We start from the raw sequence: 16,534 nt of genomic DNA, 5'->3' as shown, positions 1-16,534 counted from the left end.
TCCCTGGAGGGATGAGCCCTCTGTGCTTGAAGATCAGAGGGTGACATGCGCACTCCGCTGAGCGCTCACAAGCCGCGGACACAATGCTGGAAAATAAAGCGTACAGCTTGCTTCTTGATATGTTGCCGACCTTCAATAAGCTGTTATGACTTTACCCGCCAGGAGAGTGTTATTTTCGGTATTCGGTACACGTAAACTTCCCCTGCGGACTGTTGGAGGTGGTGGTTGTGCCGTGCTTGGAGCCAAGTGGGGACCTGTTGATAGCCCACCGGCGCTACGATGGAGGTGAGATGAGGCTTTCTGCAAGCGGTTCTGAGCTGTCCATGATATCAGTCTGTTCGTCACAGTAATAGCTATAACGCGCCCCGGTCATTTTTAAAGGAATTAACAATCTGTCTTCCAGGTTACATATCAAATTAGTTGCTAATGGGCCTGTGTAATTACTGTAAATCATTTATCTGTAATGATATTTTTATTCTGAGGCAGTCACTGTCGCTTTAACGTCAACAGGTATAAGATAAAGATTTCATTAGGCGGCCGTGAAGGGCATATAAGTAGTGCTGTACCCCTCGTGCCTATCAATGGCTCCTAATTAGATTTCAGATGAGACGTTGTCATTTCCAGCCCATCGTTTTGCAAATCAAATCATGTCATTGGCATCATGCTTTGATGCTTTACAGGCTTCCCCTCTAGTCAGAATGGTCGAGAGGCCATGTGTCGCTGTTAATTACCATCAGTGGCTGATAAAGCCTTTTGGAGAAGATTTAAATCCTGCCTAAAGAGCTTTAGTTCACAAGCAAGGTGCTTGCAAACAACCATGACCAAGGCCTTGGAAGAGTGGATGTAGAGGTTAAATGATACATGCTGCAAAACAGATTAAAAATATGATATGGTGCTTATTTTTTTTCCATGAACACCATCTGTCATAGTTGTTTTTTAAGAGAGGAGTTCTTTAAGGAGAAACTTCACCTTGGTACTTTAATGTCACAATTCAAGTTTCAATTTCTTCAAATAAACTGCCATAGAAATGTAAATAACGCTGCACTAGGTAACATTTAAGCAGTAATCTGTTTGTTGTCATTTGTGTTTCAGGTGCCAAACAGAGAAGAATGACATTTAACTGAAACAAAAAGTCACAAATAGAACACTTCAGCTGAACAATCTGTCAGACTATGATGGAGATCATGGGTAAGTGTATTCAGTGAGCCCCAGATGTATTGACTGTTTAAAAGCCTAACATGTTCCAGTAACCTCAGTTAGACTCTCTGTCACCGCCATCAGAAGCTTACAATTAATGTGTCCGGCACGGCAGCTGCAGCCAGACAGGAGGGAAAAGCGACATGTGCAGGTGGCAGAGGACTCACAGTCTGGTCGATAGGCAAAACTTTGTGGTGAAGAGTTTACAAGGTCGTAACCCTCTGCCACATACAATTACTGCAACTGTGGCTTGTGCTCATTAGTGGCTGCTCCACTAAATAAACAAGGGCAGTATGTCCTGATGCAACCTCTGAGATTTGGCCTTTAGTGTAAAGTAGTGCGGATTGGATATCATACCCTAATTGACCACTATCTTAATGTTGTTGATAAAGTTTTTGTAGCCTTCTTGCAAAGGAAGATTTTTGCTTTGGGTTTGACCACAAGTGAACTCAAAATTTGTGGTGTGAATTTCATCAGCTTCTCCCTGTAACTGAAATAGACAGCCATGTGACAACATCTGAAATGTTTCACAATCAAAAAAACTCATTCTGGAAGCCGAAGTTCAGGGATGTTTTTTCAGATGAATACAAATCGGGTCCCCTTAAACCTTCAAAATGCTGATTGTTTTAATATTTATTACACTGTGGGTCAGTGCAGACAACATGCCGTGCTTGATTTTAATGACAGATGTGTTTTGACAAAATGCACTGTACAAGGCTTTCTTGATTTTCCTGCCCTTACCAATTAAGAATTGAGGTTTTGAAATTTATTTTGAAAAGTCTGAACGTGTGTCAGTGTTGGACAGCAGTAGCTAAAACATGTCGATAACACAAGGCCAAATGTGAGAAATGCTGATTCTGTATGTCACAGATGATCTAAACTCTCTCTGCAGATACTCAGCGTGCCTTGGAGGCTGTGGAGAGGCTGCAAGCCAAACTGAAGGAGAGGGGAGAGGCCCCCACACAGGAGAAACTCTCTCTGCTAAAGACTGTCTTGCAGAGCCCCCTGTTCCATCATATACTCAGCTTACAGCAAGCTCAGCGGAAGCCCCCAGCGAAGGTACAGCGTGAGCATGAGCGCGTGGGTGTTCGGTGTATATTGAATGGTGGCGAAGGAGCCGGAATCGTTCCCAAAATACTGAATGCACGAACCAAACTGGATGAGTAATCAGCTTACCTAAGCTTACCACTAAAGCCCTGAGAAAAAGAGAGAGGGAGAGAAAGAGAGAGAGGAGGGAAGGAAGAAATGGCTATACATCATGTCTGGGAATTCTGCAGAAGTCATCTGTAACGTTGTCATAAGTTTATAGGGGATATGTTTGCAGGACTTGGCACTGGTAGTGGCTCATGAATGTTGCCAAATAGGGCTGAAAATTGCTGAGGAACTCAAGTTAAGATAAATTTCATGATCCATGACCTGCAATAATGATAATTTTGCAATCCAGTATGGGATAATTGATACATTTTCAAAAATCACTTATCATCACATTATCTTACAATCTTAAGAATACGATGCATCCGAAAAGGAATAGTGCCACTGCTTTTTGGTGTCAGTTTCACCTGTCGTCATGCTTCATTTTCTCTGCATAGCTGTCTGACATTATTACAATGTCAGCTTTCTGTTGTAGCTTGTTGTCAGTTTCTTCTTTGACTGAATAACTTTCATTCACGTGGCATTCATTCATGCCATAAGCAGCACTGTGCAGAGTCATGCAGTAGTTGCATAGTGAGTCAAATTAGTTAGAAAATGTGTTTAAAGTGCCTATTTTTAAAATAATGTCATTGCTTGGCACCAACGATTTAATAATTGTATGATGCAAGTCCAAAAAACAATACACTGCCATATCAACATCACGTCCCAGCTCTATTGTCAAACAGTGATTCTTTGCCTCTACAGAACTTCATCACATGTGCATTATGTGTCTGCACAAACTGTGGCGAGACAAATATGTCACCATCGAGGTATTTAACGTGTTTGTCAGCTGTAATCACAGGCTTTATAAGTCTGTTGTGGCGAACTGTAATAGGCTAACCCCATAAGCACCAAAGATCTACATTAATGCATTAGCTGAATGTGTGAGCCTGTAGTCATTTAGCTTCTCTGCATTCCAGGAAACCCGGCTCTGGATTGTGGGAAAGGTTTCTGGATTTTTATTAGGCCAGGCACAGAAAAAAGTTTTTTGAAGTTCAAGTTGTCATAAAATCTACAAGTTTTTATATACCACATTAGGAATAAGTCTGCATATCAAAGGACTATGAATTTGCTCATTAGTATTTTGATAGTGGTCTGTCTTTCATTCTACTACTGCTATTTTAACAGGTGTCAAAGTTGTAAGAATTGGATAGCATACAGATCAGAACTAAGCATCTACTGAGACTCACTTTTACACTTTGAAACCTTAAAACCTTAAAAGACAAAAGGGATCAGTTTTGTGAGTTTTGAGGGTACTGAACAGAAGCGTTTATCTCAGATCCTCATGTTCCTGCTCTCCTATCTTCTCCCTCGCTGTTCCATTTTAAAGCTATCTTTCTGTACTTCTTTTTTCTTTCGGCTAACGTGCATTTACCCTCCACCCTCCTCTCCCCTCCTGGCTCTCCTTCTCACATCTTTCTTCATTGTCTCACATGCCCTCCTTTCTCAATTTCTTTATCCCTTCCATTTCCCTCCATCACCCTCTTACCCTCATCCTATTCCTCTTTGTCTCCATATCTCCCTCTTCAATTAATGTCTCCACCTCTCTATCAATCCATTTCCCCATCTCTTTATCTTCCTCATCCATTTCCCTCCCCATCTTTCTTTCCTCCTTCTCTCACATCTTTCGACCCTCCTCTAACTCGTCTGTTTTCTCCAACCCAACCAATCAATCTCTTTTACTAACATCACCTCAATTTTTTACACTTCTTCCCCATTCTTCCCGTCTCTATCTCTTCATTCTCATTCAGTCAAACCAGGGCAAGGCAGTTTCCAAGTCTGTTTCCATGAACTGTGGCCCCTGCCAGGGCATGGCACTGGGTCTGAAGACCCTGAGCCACAGTGACTCCTACACATGGGCCATGGAGAACCGAAGACCCAGCACTGCCAGATCCCACCACAAGGACAGCAGCATCTCCTCTCTGGACTCACAGGATCTGTCCTTCTCAGACTTCTACCCAGACAATTGTATTCAAACGGAATCACAGGTGTGTAAAACATTCATCATAAAGAAGGGATTGTTTAAGAGCATTTTAGTAACAAGTAGCAATTTATTGTTCTCTGTTCATGAGACAACCAGTTGATATTTCTCCTCTCAGCAGTAAAGTATAACACACTTCCATTCTAAATGTCACATTTTACATTTGAGAGCATAACATTGTATTATAAAACTCGAGCACAGTTGGATATTTTATTGTCCCAGGGTTTCATTTGATCATAACAGGCTGCTCAGCTAACTCAGTGTCACTTCAGGTTTGCTTTTGTGTCACAAATGACATTTATTTTTTAGTACTGCACCCCGCCTCGGATCTCCCGCACCATGTCAATGGGGAGGAGCCTGTCTGCTATTGCTCATGAGGTATAGTGAGCTAATGTGAGGTGTGACTGAGAGCTACTAGCTGTATCAGTGTCTGTCTTTGGATGTAGATTAACAAAGGAATCAATCATATATAGCACTATCTTTTTGTTATGCTGTTGAACCAGTTTAGTAATGACTGATTTTCTCTAACTCTGCTCTCCCTTTTCATCTAAACTTTGGCATGTTAGAGGCGTCATGTTGAAATGATAGAGCTGATCAATGATGGGAAAGGGCTTGGCTTTGGCATCATTGGAGGGCGGAGCACTGGGGTCATGGTTAAGACCATCCTTCCTGGTGGAGCTGCTGGTCGGGTAAATCCACCAGTCACACACTCATACTATAAATAATTACTTAAATAAAATTGTGCAAATTTGTAAGTGAGACAAAGCAATTTATACCACTGCTGTTACCGCCCCTTAAATTTATTTTGAATATTTTATTTCAAAAGAACGTCAGGTCACACTCATTGTTTTTGGACTCTGCAGGATAAACGCCTGCAAAGTGGAGATCAAATCTTGCGTATTGGAGATACAGACCTGGCCGGTATGAACAGTGAGCAGGTTGCACAGGTGAGGTGTCTTTTTTTTTTTTGTTTGTTTGTTTTTTTAATGGTTGACAAAAGTAAAACATTAGCTGAGGTGCTTTTCTCACTTGAAATGATAATGCATAATGTGATTAATGTTTGAATATAAGCCAAGTCTTAATTGTTAGGGCTACACTACTGCATTTAAACTTTTTTTAGCCTACAGTTACTTCCAAAGAAAACCTTAGATAGGCAGATGTGATTTCCAGACGTATTTTTGTATTTATCAAAAGAAAAAAGAAGCATGTTAGATGTAATTTTGGAATCTGTGGCATTAGGGATGCACAATATTATAGGTATGATATTGATATCAACAGATATAGGCTTTTAAAGTTGCTTATGGATAATTGGCAGATTTCTGCAGTATATTTTAAATCCATATACTGGCTTTAAATATAGGCCTATATTTATTGTAAATATCGGTTATATATACAAATAAGTTTGTGGAGTTTTAGGCAGGACCAACAGACCTACATTAGCTAAAAGTGTGCTCTAAGGACTTAATTTTGTTTTATTTGTTCATTGTTTAAACTTTAAAATGTGTTTTAAGGACTGAAATTTTAGGTCTGAACCCCATTTATATAATGGTATTGATAATGATATAGGCCAAGATGAATTAGTTAATATCAGCATAGCAGATATCTGCAAGAATCAGAGACAGTCTTACTGCAGCCCGTTTATTTCTGACAGCCACTCTCACAGACAATTCATAAGAGACACCGTATATCTCAGAATGTTGATACAAGCTTAAATTTTCGAAATAAAATTGTATTAAACTTCAGTTTAGGGTTAGGGTACTAAAAGTTATAAGTCAAAAACCTAACCTTCAAAACCTAGTTACAAAATGTTACATGAAGCCAAGCAAATAGTCTGCTTACAGGAAAAAAAAAAACTCATCCTCCATGAAAACATTCCACTGCAGCCTGCATAACTTACATAGCTCCATTAACTTCCAAAACTATGTAGACAATGGAGCTACGTAGCTAACAGAGCTAAAGCAAAGCTCACATTGCAGCAACGCATCTCTGTAGCTCAGTTCACTTTAGCTTTTTTTGCTAAAGCTCACATTGCTAAAGCTAACTTAGCTGTAAATAATGTAGCTATTTTAGCTTCATAGCTACATTATCTACAGCTAAGTTAGCTTTAGCTAACATTGCTAAAGCTTAGCTCACAAAGCAGCAGTGTTGGCTGTGTAGGTACATTATTTACATAGCTATACATTTGCTAAAGCACATGTTGCTAAAGCTAAGTTAGCTACATTGGATTATGTGGTCATAGTAATTATTAAGCTAAAGTAGCTCTGTTAGCTTTATCTAATGCTAACATAGCTTTAGCTAAAGTGAACCACCATTTGTATAACTACTTCTTTAATCGGTCTATATACAATTTAATCCCAGATTAGACTTCTGACATTTTCCACTGTTCCATTTATCAAATGTTTCTTAGTCTGTAATGTTTGCAATGTGGTTATTTCATGAATGTTAATGCCAGACTTTGTTTATGGAAAAAGTCGAATTTAGACAAAATCTAAAACTGGCAAATTACGGCATTTCCGTTCTGGATATACGGTGTCTCAGATGAATGGTCTATGAGAGTGGCTGTGAGAAATGTAAGGTATGCAGCCAGACCCCTCACCAAAAATCTGATATAGTGCATCTCTGAATTGCACCTTTGTGTTGGATGTGCTCTTCATTGCTTCTTGTGGCCATGGGGAAAAACACAACTTTTTTTGTCACAAGCAATAAAGTGCCTTTGTTTTTGGCTGCCGAACAATACCTGTGGGCTGTAATGGACAATATAAAAAACAAGAAGCTGCATGAGTAATCCAACATTGAGATTAGAGTATAATTTTAAAGTTTTCAATCAATGTTGACCTTTTTCCCATGCAGTCAAGACAATCTTAAACCTGGCTGTATTAGTGTCTCATCACAGAAGCTAGCACTTTTTATATTATGTTACTTTGTATTCATGCTACACTCTTGTACTTTTTGATCTGTTCACAAATGACCACCCGGCTCAGGTACTGAGGAATGCTGGTAGCAAGGTGAAACTGCTCATCGCAAGGGATGCTATCAAGGACAACCACCACCGATCCTCTCCTGCCCTTGGCCAGGACAGCTTAGATGACAAGGTTGTCTGTTTCTGAGTGTGCATATGTGTAACAGTACATAATCAAAGACAAATGCAGTTTTTTTAAAATAATGACTCAATTGGGTATGTTTTTGTGTGTTGTATTTTTTAATAATTCTATAATATACAATTCCATGATATATATTCAACAGATTGCATTTTATTTTTTATGTCTGCTTCTTTCTAGTCAAATGACTTGAATGATGACTGCGAGTTCAATGTGCAGTTCACTAAAAACAGTCGGGGTCTGGGATTTACCATTGCCAGCTACATAGGTGACCTTAACTCAGGTACTAAAACCTACCAAGTCAAGACTTTGTGACAAATGAGCCAGCTATCATTATTTCATGTTCATTTTATGTGCCTTACTCTCTTTATGTAAGGCATTACTAATGATTTGTGAGCCCAGAACTTAACTTGCAATAATGAAGTAACTCTTTTTATTTCTTTTTTCATCAGTCTACAGTGCTGGGGTAACAGTGAAGAGCATAGTAAAAGGCAGCACTGTGGATCAGGATGGACGCATCCACATAGGAGACGTCATTCTAGCTGTGAGTTTAGCTAAAAAAACAAAAGTGTTTTTATGGTGCTCTCTGTTGACAAATACCTTGTGGGATTTCATATATACTCTCTGCTTTTCTGTAACGATTTCTGCAACTAGAAATCTGCACCGTTTGCAACTTGTGGTGGTTTTATACACACCAATTAGGGTCTATTTTAGCTGATGAAATGGAATAACTCATCTTTTAGTTATACTCTGCTTTATAAACTACTTTTCTTTACCTGTGTGTTCCATCTTATTCTGTTTATATTTTGATTAAAATTGATTTTTTTTGTTTGTACCTGTACTTTCCGTACTTCCGTTTCTTCTAATCCATCAACTTAAAGTTTGCTTCTGTCTCCATCATGATAGATTTTTTTTTTCTTTCCTGGCTCTTTCTCGTGCTTTAACATCACTTGTCCTTTCTTTTAGGTAGATGGGGTGAGCCTGCAGGGCTGCAGCGAGCAGCGTGCCATGGAGGTGCTGAGGAGGACAGGCCCCCTGGTCAGACTGAAGTTGCTGAGGAAGGCTGTCCGTCTGAGTCACATCCTGCCGCCAGTCCCTCCCCTACAGCCCCTCCGACACTCGCATAGCTTTCACGAGGGCAATCCCTACAGAGTGGGCCTCAACAAGATTCAAGAGACAGGTGCTTTGTGCACAATGTGGGGAAAATTGTTGGCTCAGTGTTATCATAAGGGGATTGTTTTTGAAGTAACTGAGCAAATAGAGAACGTGTTATTTAAGAGTATTCACAATGGAATTAATTCTGCAAGTAATTATCCACAGATGCTACCTGCACTGTCTGGGTAAATACATAAAATTAAAAAAGAAAATATATTTAGTTGTTTTAGTATCTCTTGATGGCGAACTTTGCCACACAGTGCATGTTCTCCTCTCCAAACCGTTAGCTTGGGATTTCCAGTCATTATATATTTTAACCCAGGTGTATTTATGAGTGTTTGGATCCCTTCATGTGTACTCAAACACATTTCCTCCTGTCTCCCAGGAATCTGCTCGCTGCGTGAAATCTCCCGCCGAGCAGCATACGCTAACAGACGACCCCAACATGATTCCAGAAACGGTAAAGCTCTTCTTTCCCATACTGCACTGCAGTCTGGAACTGGATCATGGGACTTAGTCTGATATGCTGATTGGGCTCTGGGAACAGCAATGTGGCAGTGAAGCATGCTCTTTGATGAGTGTCTATTTATAGTGTTGTGCAGTCATGTGTTTATCCAACTCATTCAGCTCATTCCAGATGATTTGTCTCTCACCCCGCCTGCATATATGGCTTTATTTAGACAAGGATTTTCGGGCTTGATTAGAGAGCACAGCCAAATAGGCCCTGATTGCTGTGAGGCTTTAATAGATGAACAAGAAAACATTAGTTTGCCAAGAAATCACACGATGGTGGGTGTGAAAATGTGCGTCTTTACTGTGAGTCTGTGGTTAGCACAAGGGGGATTAGGTTGTTTCATATCTCTGTAAAAGTGGAGGAAATGATTTCAAATGGGTTCCTATTTTTAATTGACTGATCTGAGGATGGGGCAAATTACAGTAGGGATGTGTGTTTTTATGAGTGCATGTCTGTTTGTGTATGCGTTACAGTAGTGTGATGTCTTTGTATATGTCCACGTTTTACAGGTGTAAAACTGACCCCAGCTGAAGAGGAGGACCTGAGGAAGAGGTGGCAGCATGCAGTTGGGCCACGATATGAAGTTATTGTATGTTTTTCTGTTATAAAATCAGCATTTCAAATACTTTAAGATACTTGTGCTAATGATAACACTTGAAACTTATTTTATGGTTTGAAACCTAACATTTACCCTCACTGGACTTAATCTTTACCAAATTTTCCTTTTTTAAAGGTGTGCCATATAGAGCGCTTTGCTGAGGCAAGTGGTCTTGGCATTAGTTTGGAGGCCCGGGCAGGTCATCACTACTTGTGCTCTGTCTTACCTGAGGGGCCCGTCGGACAAAGTGGAAAGATTTTCACTGGGGACCAGCTTCTTGAGGTAACTAGCTGGTACCCACTGTTAAAAGAAATGACAAAAAACTGAACTAAATAAGGCATGGTCTGTGTGAGACTATTTAACCACATCTATGAGATGTATGGACTGATGACTTCCTTGTGGATTATCTTCATTTCACAGTTCAACTCTTCAATGTAGTTTGGTCATTTTAAGTAAACAACACATAACTGTGCAGTTTGCAAGTTGGCCTCAAGGCAACAGTAACACTCATAAGATTGTGGGTGTAAGTCTGTGTTCCTTTGTGCATTTGGTCTCATGGGGGGGAGAGCTTACCCTCCTCCCCCACTACTAGGCAAGTTCACGTACCCACACGCGTCACTCATCATCATTATTTGTCTGATTAACCATTGGAAATACAGTTGCTTTGCCTACAGTGTAGAACACTGAATACTGGCTTGTGTCCCTTATGCTGTATCTCAGAGTGTACAGCCAACATCTGTATTGCAGCCCAACCCTTTGATCTCTTTCAGACAGCAGAGCATGGCAAACCCATTGTTCATGTCTGTTTGTAAATGAGCCTCGTTCCGTTTACTCACAGCTTTCAGATGTAATTGTTCTCTCTGTGGTTTGACATACTGCCACTAAATATCTACTTTTAGGGCTGGCAGTTTTTATCAGATGCGCACACACACATAGACAGTCATAGAATTCAGGCTTCAAAAGGGCCTAGATGTTGGATAACATCCAGAAGTGTTAATATGATACAATACCATACTATACCATATCATACCATACAATACTGTACAATTTCATATGACACGGCACAATTTAATATTAGACAATACTTTTAAATAGGATCTGATGTGACATGGTATGGTAGGATTAAATTTGATATGATATGACCCAATTTGAAACATTATGAATCAGTACAATAAAACATGATGCAACGGGATACATGAAGATATGATCTTTATGATATTTGATACGATAAAGTTTTCTCCTTGAGAAATTTCTCTTGGACTTAAGTGCTGCACATATTCAGCTGCTTCATACTCATAATAAAACATTCAATCCTCAGCCAAACCATCCAGAATATCTAATTTGTTACTGCTTAATTCATGTAATATATCTTCTCGGCAGGTGAATGGGATCCCTTTGATTGGAGAAACACACAAGGAGGTGGTCAACATCCTGAAGGAGCTGCCTGTGAATGTCTGCCTGGTGTGCTCTCGCATTGTAGCCCCTGTTATTCCTGACAGTGATGAGGAAGATGACGAAGAGGTCGGTCTCACGCTGAAAGAGCTGCTGGCTGAGTTCAATGATAAGGTGAAGGCACAACCTGATAGAGGGATGAATGGGGTTATTCAATACGAGAGTCCAATCATTTCTGGGGAAACAATGCAAATTGTGTTTGAATGATCAATTCTGCATTTGAAATAAGGATTTCCACTAGCATGGTCCTGTTTCATTAATTTCGTCTTTTCTCATGTCCTATCTCTCCTCTCTGCTCCTCCCAGTTGGATCAGGGCTGTGTCATTCCCTGTCCTACGGCTGAGGACATCACAAAGCGTGGTGTGCCCCCCATGTCACCTCCTTTGGCCATGTGGGAGAGAGAGGCCCAGGTGGTAGAGCTGGAGAAGGGAGAGTCAGGACTGGGCTTCAGTATCTTGGACTACCAGGTCAGAGCCAGGCCACTGAGAGCCTTCCTTTAAATAGAACAGACTGTAATAAGTTGGATTCTAAGATTATCAGTGTCGGGTTATATAAGGTGAACACTAAGTCAATGCAGAAGCATACTAAGTACTTCATTCTTTACATTGACATGCTGAGGCTGTTAAAATATTCTATGAATGCAGTTCAAGACTGGCAAAATCATACATTCAAAACACATCTCAACATCAGTGAAAGGCCTCAAGAAACTGTTACAGCTCTCTAGTTCTGGTTGAAATCTTAAGAGACAAATTAATTCATCATGTTTCCTAGTTTGTTTATTGTACTCGTTATCATCAGTAAACCATCCCTTCTCCTCTTTTTTTAAACTCTAGGATCCAGAAGACGCCACTAGAACAGTTCTGGTTATCCGCTCTCTGGTGCCTGGAGGAGTAGCAGATCAAGATGGTCGTCTTCTTCCTGGTGACCGGCTCATGTTTGTCAATGAAACTGACTTGGAGGGCTCCAGTCTGGATTATGCTGTACACGTCCTCAAGTCCACCGGCTATGGTCCTGTCCGCATCGGAGTCGCCAAACCACTGCCAGTATGTATAGAGATTTTAATAATTTGTACGTTTCCTAAGTGGAGCAGGGGGAATTTGAGTTTAATGCCTTGAAATGTCAACCCAAGATATTAGTATGTAGATACGTGTATAATCTCCAACCCAAGAGAAAAAAAATTTCTGAATACATATGCTTAAAAAAATGTAATGAAAAAGATCAAAAATAACCAGATGAAAATATTTTGGTTGGACAATGATGTAAAACAGAATAAAAACCCTGTTCTTCTTTTGTGTGTCTTGTTCTTTGAATTGCAACATTGCTCATGATTGACTAATAAAGCCACAGATGTTTTTTTTAATCCTGTAAATGTAATTGCAGAATCTCTGATTATTTACATTTCAATTTTTATACCACATGCATGGTTTTTTTCCAATATCTTTGCTTAAAGGTCAAATTTAGATGTATTTATAATCGCAGGCTGCAGCACACTGCATGCACTAGAGTTTCAAATTGGTTCTTGTTTTTAAGTTCTTTCTTAAAATTCCTTTACAAAATGTGACTTTAAAGCATCCAAAGATATGTATTTTAAAAGTGTATTTTCTTAGCAGTGAGGTGTTTCTTTCCCTTTTGTTGTGGACTGTGGCTTAGTAACAAGGTACAGAGACTCCAGTTACAGGCAGTCTGAATTTTTAATGTGGCCTAGAGACGAACACAATGCTCAACCACACCACAGATGGAGAGAGAGGGGGGAGGAGAAGAGGGTGTCTAATTTACAGTCACCTTCTCTAGCCTGCATGCCTCCATGTGAATTTACTTACTTAGAGGCTCACAGTTTCTATTTTTGAATTTTCCTAAACTCGGTTTTGTTTTTACAGCTGGAGCTGTGCGGTGGCTTGACACCTATCTCAGAGAGAAGCACCCGAGCTTCCTACGATGAAACGGACAGCCACACTCAGATCAGCCTGGTAGCCGAGGCGGCAGAGGCTAACAGCAACAGCTATACCTGCAACTCTGAGGACAACAGTGTCGTCCACCCTTGTTACACTACAACGGTATGTAAAACAACTAAATCTAAACTACTTGAATAAAGTCATCTATAAAGTCCTGTTTAAAATAACTGCAAAGTTTTTTGTGCTTACGTTCTGCTTCTTTTACAACTCATTGTTAAACAGAACTAAGTTAGGTCAGAATTTCTGTTAACCAGAACAAAAAATTGCTGAAAGTGAATTTTGCAGACCTTGTCAAAACATGTTAAAAAACGCATTTAAAAAATCAGTTGTATGTATGAACCATCCTCAAACAGTGTTCTTCTAAAAGAGCATTTATTGATGCTAGAGATTCAGCAGGAAATATCTTCGCACTGACAGTTACAGTAGCAGACGTGTGAAACTTGCTGTCCATCACACAGGAAGCATTACTCATTCCCATGCAAACCTGACATTCTGTTTGTAGCCATTCCAGCCCCTGTTGGAGAGAAGTGTGTCTGTGACAGTGCATGTCCCCTCTGTTTATGCTCCAGTGTGAGGAGCTTACAGGCAGCTGTATCAGTATCACTGGGTCAGGTATAGAGAAAGTGCTCCGTGTCAGAGACTTGTTCATCCATTGTGCTCTCAACTCAATCCTATTGAGGCTACCTTTTGTTCTCACTTTTGCTTAATTACCAACAATGACCTCTTAATGAAAAACACTTACAGCTAGCACGACATTGGTACCTGGTCTCGCACAAGGACACACAGTACTGTCTTGATGTTTCTCCCCATACACACACAAATGCACACAAACTCAAAGCACCAAGTGTCAGTGTTTCATCAAAGTCAGGCTTGTTGCAGAGGTAGCTTAAGAACTTCAGTGCTGCTTGTACTTTCTGTGAAGGTTCAAAGAAGAGACCTTTTCTTTAGGATGTGCCTGCGGGACCAAAAAAGCCTATCATCCGGCATGTTTTCCATCTCAGAATTACTCAAAGGCTTTAACTTTGGAGAGAAGCAGTTGTTTGAAACAGCCTTTGTGTCACACTAGAAATCTGACTGACGGGGTTGATATCAGTTTAGGATGCAAATGGCATGCCATTTTAATTAATTTAATCACATTTTTTGTGAATTTTTAAATAAGCTACATGAAATTGCCCACCATTTGCTAGCGTGGCGGGTCTGAGTATTGGAATAGTGTGTCTGTTTGCAGCCTCTTTTAAAAACACTGAAAAATTGGGCGAAATATTGGACAAATGGCCTCTGCTGACAAAACGTAGTTAATAATAAAGTAATACCTTTCACGTGTATAGCACTTTTAAAAACATGGTGCTTTGACATGCAAAAAAAAAAAAAAAACAAAGCAGCAGAACCCAAGCAAAAGAGAAAGAACAACATGAAGAGAACACTCAAGGTAGAAGAACCTCATAATTTAGCAAATGACACTTAATGACATCTCTTCATGTCATGAAGCCCTATTCATGTTAATGACAGGTGTCATGTCATGATTTTGACAGCATAATGTCAGTCTTATGAATAAAACTTCAAATAAAGTATTACCGACAAAACCAGTAAGATAGGCTAAAATTAAAACGATATGAAAAATAAAATATGTTTAAAAAATGCCCATAAATAAATAGTAATAACAATAATAATATTAATAATAATATTAGTAGGACATAAAAGGAAGGGAAATGAATAAAAGAATAAGAAGGAACAAGAAGATGGCATCACATAAATGTGAATTTTAAAAGTGATTTTAAGATATCACTGATTTTGCATACCTTCAGGCAGGTTGATCCAAAGTCGAGGAGCCCTGACGGAAAAGACCCAATCACCTTTAGTTTTAAGTCTTGACTTTGGAACGACTACCACCTAAGGATGGAGTGTTGTAATTTATGATACAGAATAGATTATCTCAACAACAACAGGATAGGTTTTCATGATTTTTTCCAACATAAATGGTAAGACACTTTTAAAAAAAAATCAATTTCTTTGGACTTTTCTGCTGCTGCCCCAGTTTAAGCTAATAAGCAGGTATTAGTGTGCTAACATGTAACAGTCAGCAACTGTTACCACCTCAGCATGCTCTTGTTGGGCAACTTGGGCATGTTAGCATTATTTGTTAGTATGTTTCTCAGGACACAGCTGAATTGAGCTGCTAGCATGACTTAAAACTTTTCGTGTTTATATCCCTGTTCAAAGTCCAAAACCTTGTATCTCCAAAATCACCACTTTTCAGGAAATGAAAAAAAATGCTGGCAAAGTCAACATCTTTTTAGCCGTTTTTATTGCTTTAAAATTAAAACTCACTAGCAACTGTAAAGGGTGACCAAAAGCACTGATTTATGAAAAAAAGTCAAAACAGAGATACAAGATTTTGCATCATATTTCTGTTTTTGTGTCTTTGTGTTCTTTCTCACTGACTCTCTGTTACCTGTGTTTCAGGAAAGTGATCTGCATCGTCGTTTTGGCATCATGACTGACGACGAAAGGCAGGAAGCGCCACCTCTGCCTCCCCGCACCAGCTTTGAGAGGACAATCACTGTTGTCCGGGGCAACCGTAGCCTTGGTATGTTTTCTGTCTTTCTCATGGTGATGGTTTCGTGGTGTGTGTACGTCACTGGCATGGCGCTAATGACACTAATAGGCGGTGGTGATGAAGACTACCCTGAAGAGGAGTGGTGATGTGATGTGCTCCTGATATCTGAGGGAGGAGATGACTAGTGTATGTGTGAGTGTTTGTGTGTGTGTGTGTCCAAAAGAGACATCTGGGAATCAAAGAAATGTAAAATAATGATCAGAAGTAGAGATGCACCAATTGTGAAATTAGGGCAGATACCAATGTTTAATATAACAATTTAGCTAATGCTGATACTATTGTTGTTATTTTCATTACTTCTTCTGGTGTAGAACTCTGAGTAGACCGTCATATCTTCTTATGTTTATCATCATACAAATCAGAGTTTTCCTAACTGGTCTCTTCTTCTGCACTTTAAAACAAATCATGTTTTAATTCAGCTGCTAGATGCCTACCAATTGAGTGGACATAACAGATAAAAACCGGTTTCTTAGATCTGTTCATTCCACATTATTTGGCCAATGTTTGTAAACAGGGCCAATACCAGGAGATGATATTAAACTGATGCATCTGTGCATCCCTTATAAAAAGTATTTTGAAGCAATATGTCAATATGGATGTATATGCTGACTTTATTAAATAGTTAACATGCCCCAGTGCTCTGAGAGCATTTTTTTCTTTACAGACAAGTTAACATAACTGCTCTTTTATATAAGGGTACTACACAAAGCAGAAAAGATCAAATTGATTTGTAGTCTTAAATGTATAAATTCATTGATTTATGTATCAGTTTATTTGTC

The 16,534-nt window shown here is 39.5% G+C and overlaps 1 protein-coding gene across 1 annotated transcript in view; it reads left to right on the top strand.

Annotated features, from left to right (window-relative positions):
- Positions 1 to 101: 101 nt before the first annotated feature.
- The window catches only part of si:dkey-92j12.5 (multiple PDZ domain protein), a 61,182-nt gene continuing 44,749 nt past the window's right edge, over positions 102 to 16,534 (top strand). Inside the window, exons 1-19 of the mRNA XM_041785313.1 lie at positions 102 to 285; positions 1,093 to 1,188; positions 2,090 to 2,256; positions 4,140 to 4,376; positions 4,679 to 4,747; positions 4,936 to 5,058; positions 5,233 to 5,316; positions 7,351 to 7,461; positions 7,648 to 7,750; positions 7,920 to 8,011; positions 8,434 to 8,647; positions 9,008 to 9,082; positions 9,646 to 9,725; positions 9,870 to 10,016; positions 11,115 to 11,300; positions 11,492 to 11,653; positions 12,020 to 12,229; positions 13,064 to 13,240; positions 15,602 to 15,725. Of these exons, the coding sequence (XP_041641247.1) occupies positions 1,173 to 1,188; positions 2,090 to 2,256; positions 4,140 to 4,376; positions 4,679 to 4,747; positions 4,936 to 5,058; positions 5,233 to 5,316; positions 7,351 to 7,461; positions 7,648 to 7,750; positions 7,920 to 8,011; positions 8,434 to 8,647; positions 9,008 to 9,082; positions 9,646 to 9,725; positions 9,870 to 10,016; positions 11,115 to 11,300; positions 11,492 to 11,653; positions 12,020 to 12,229; positions 13,064 to 13,240; positions 15,602 to 15,725 (2,377 nt within the window). The 5' untranslated portion in view covers positions 102 to 285; positions 1,093 to 1,172. The remainder of the gene's footprint in view (positions 286 to 1,092; positions 1,189 to 2,089; positions 2,257 to 4,139; positions 4,377 to 4,678; positions 4,748 to 4,935; positions 5,059 to 5,232; positions 5,317 to 7,350; positions 7,462 to 7,647; positions 7,751 to 7,919; positions 8,012 to 8,433; positions 8,648 to 9,007; positions 9,083 to 9,645; positions 9,726 to 9,869; positions 10,017 to 11,114; positions 11,301 to 11,491; positions 11,654 to 12,019; positions 12,230 to 13,063; positions 13,241 to 15,601; positions 15,726 to 16,534) is intronic.

Source organism: Cheilinus undulatus, linkage group 4 (genome assembly GCF_018320785.1).
Source record: "Cheilinus undulatus linkage group 4, ASM1832078v1, whole genome shotgun sequence".
Lineage (NCBI taxonomy): Eukaryota > Metazoa > Chordata > Actinopteri > Labriformes > Labridae > Cheilinus > Cheilinus undulatus.
The sequence above is the reverse complement of the archived record's forward strand: the minus strand, read 5'-3'. Positions and strand labels throughout refer to the sequence as shown.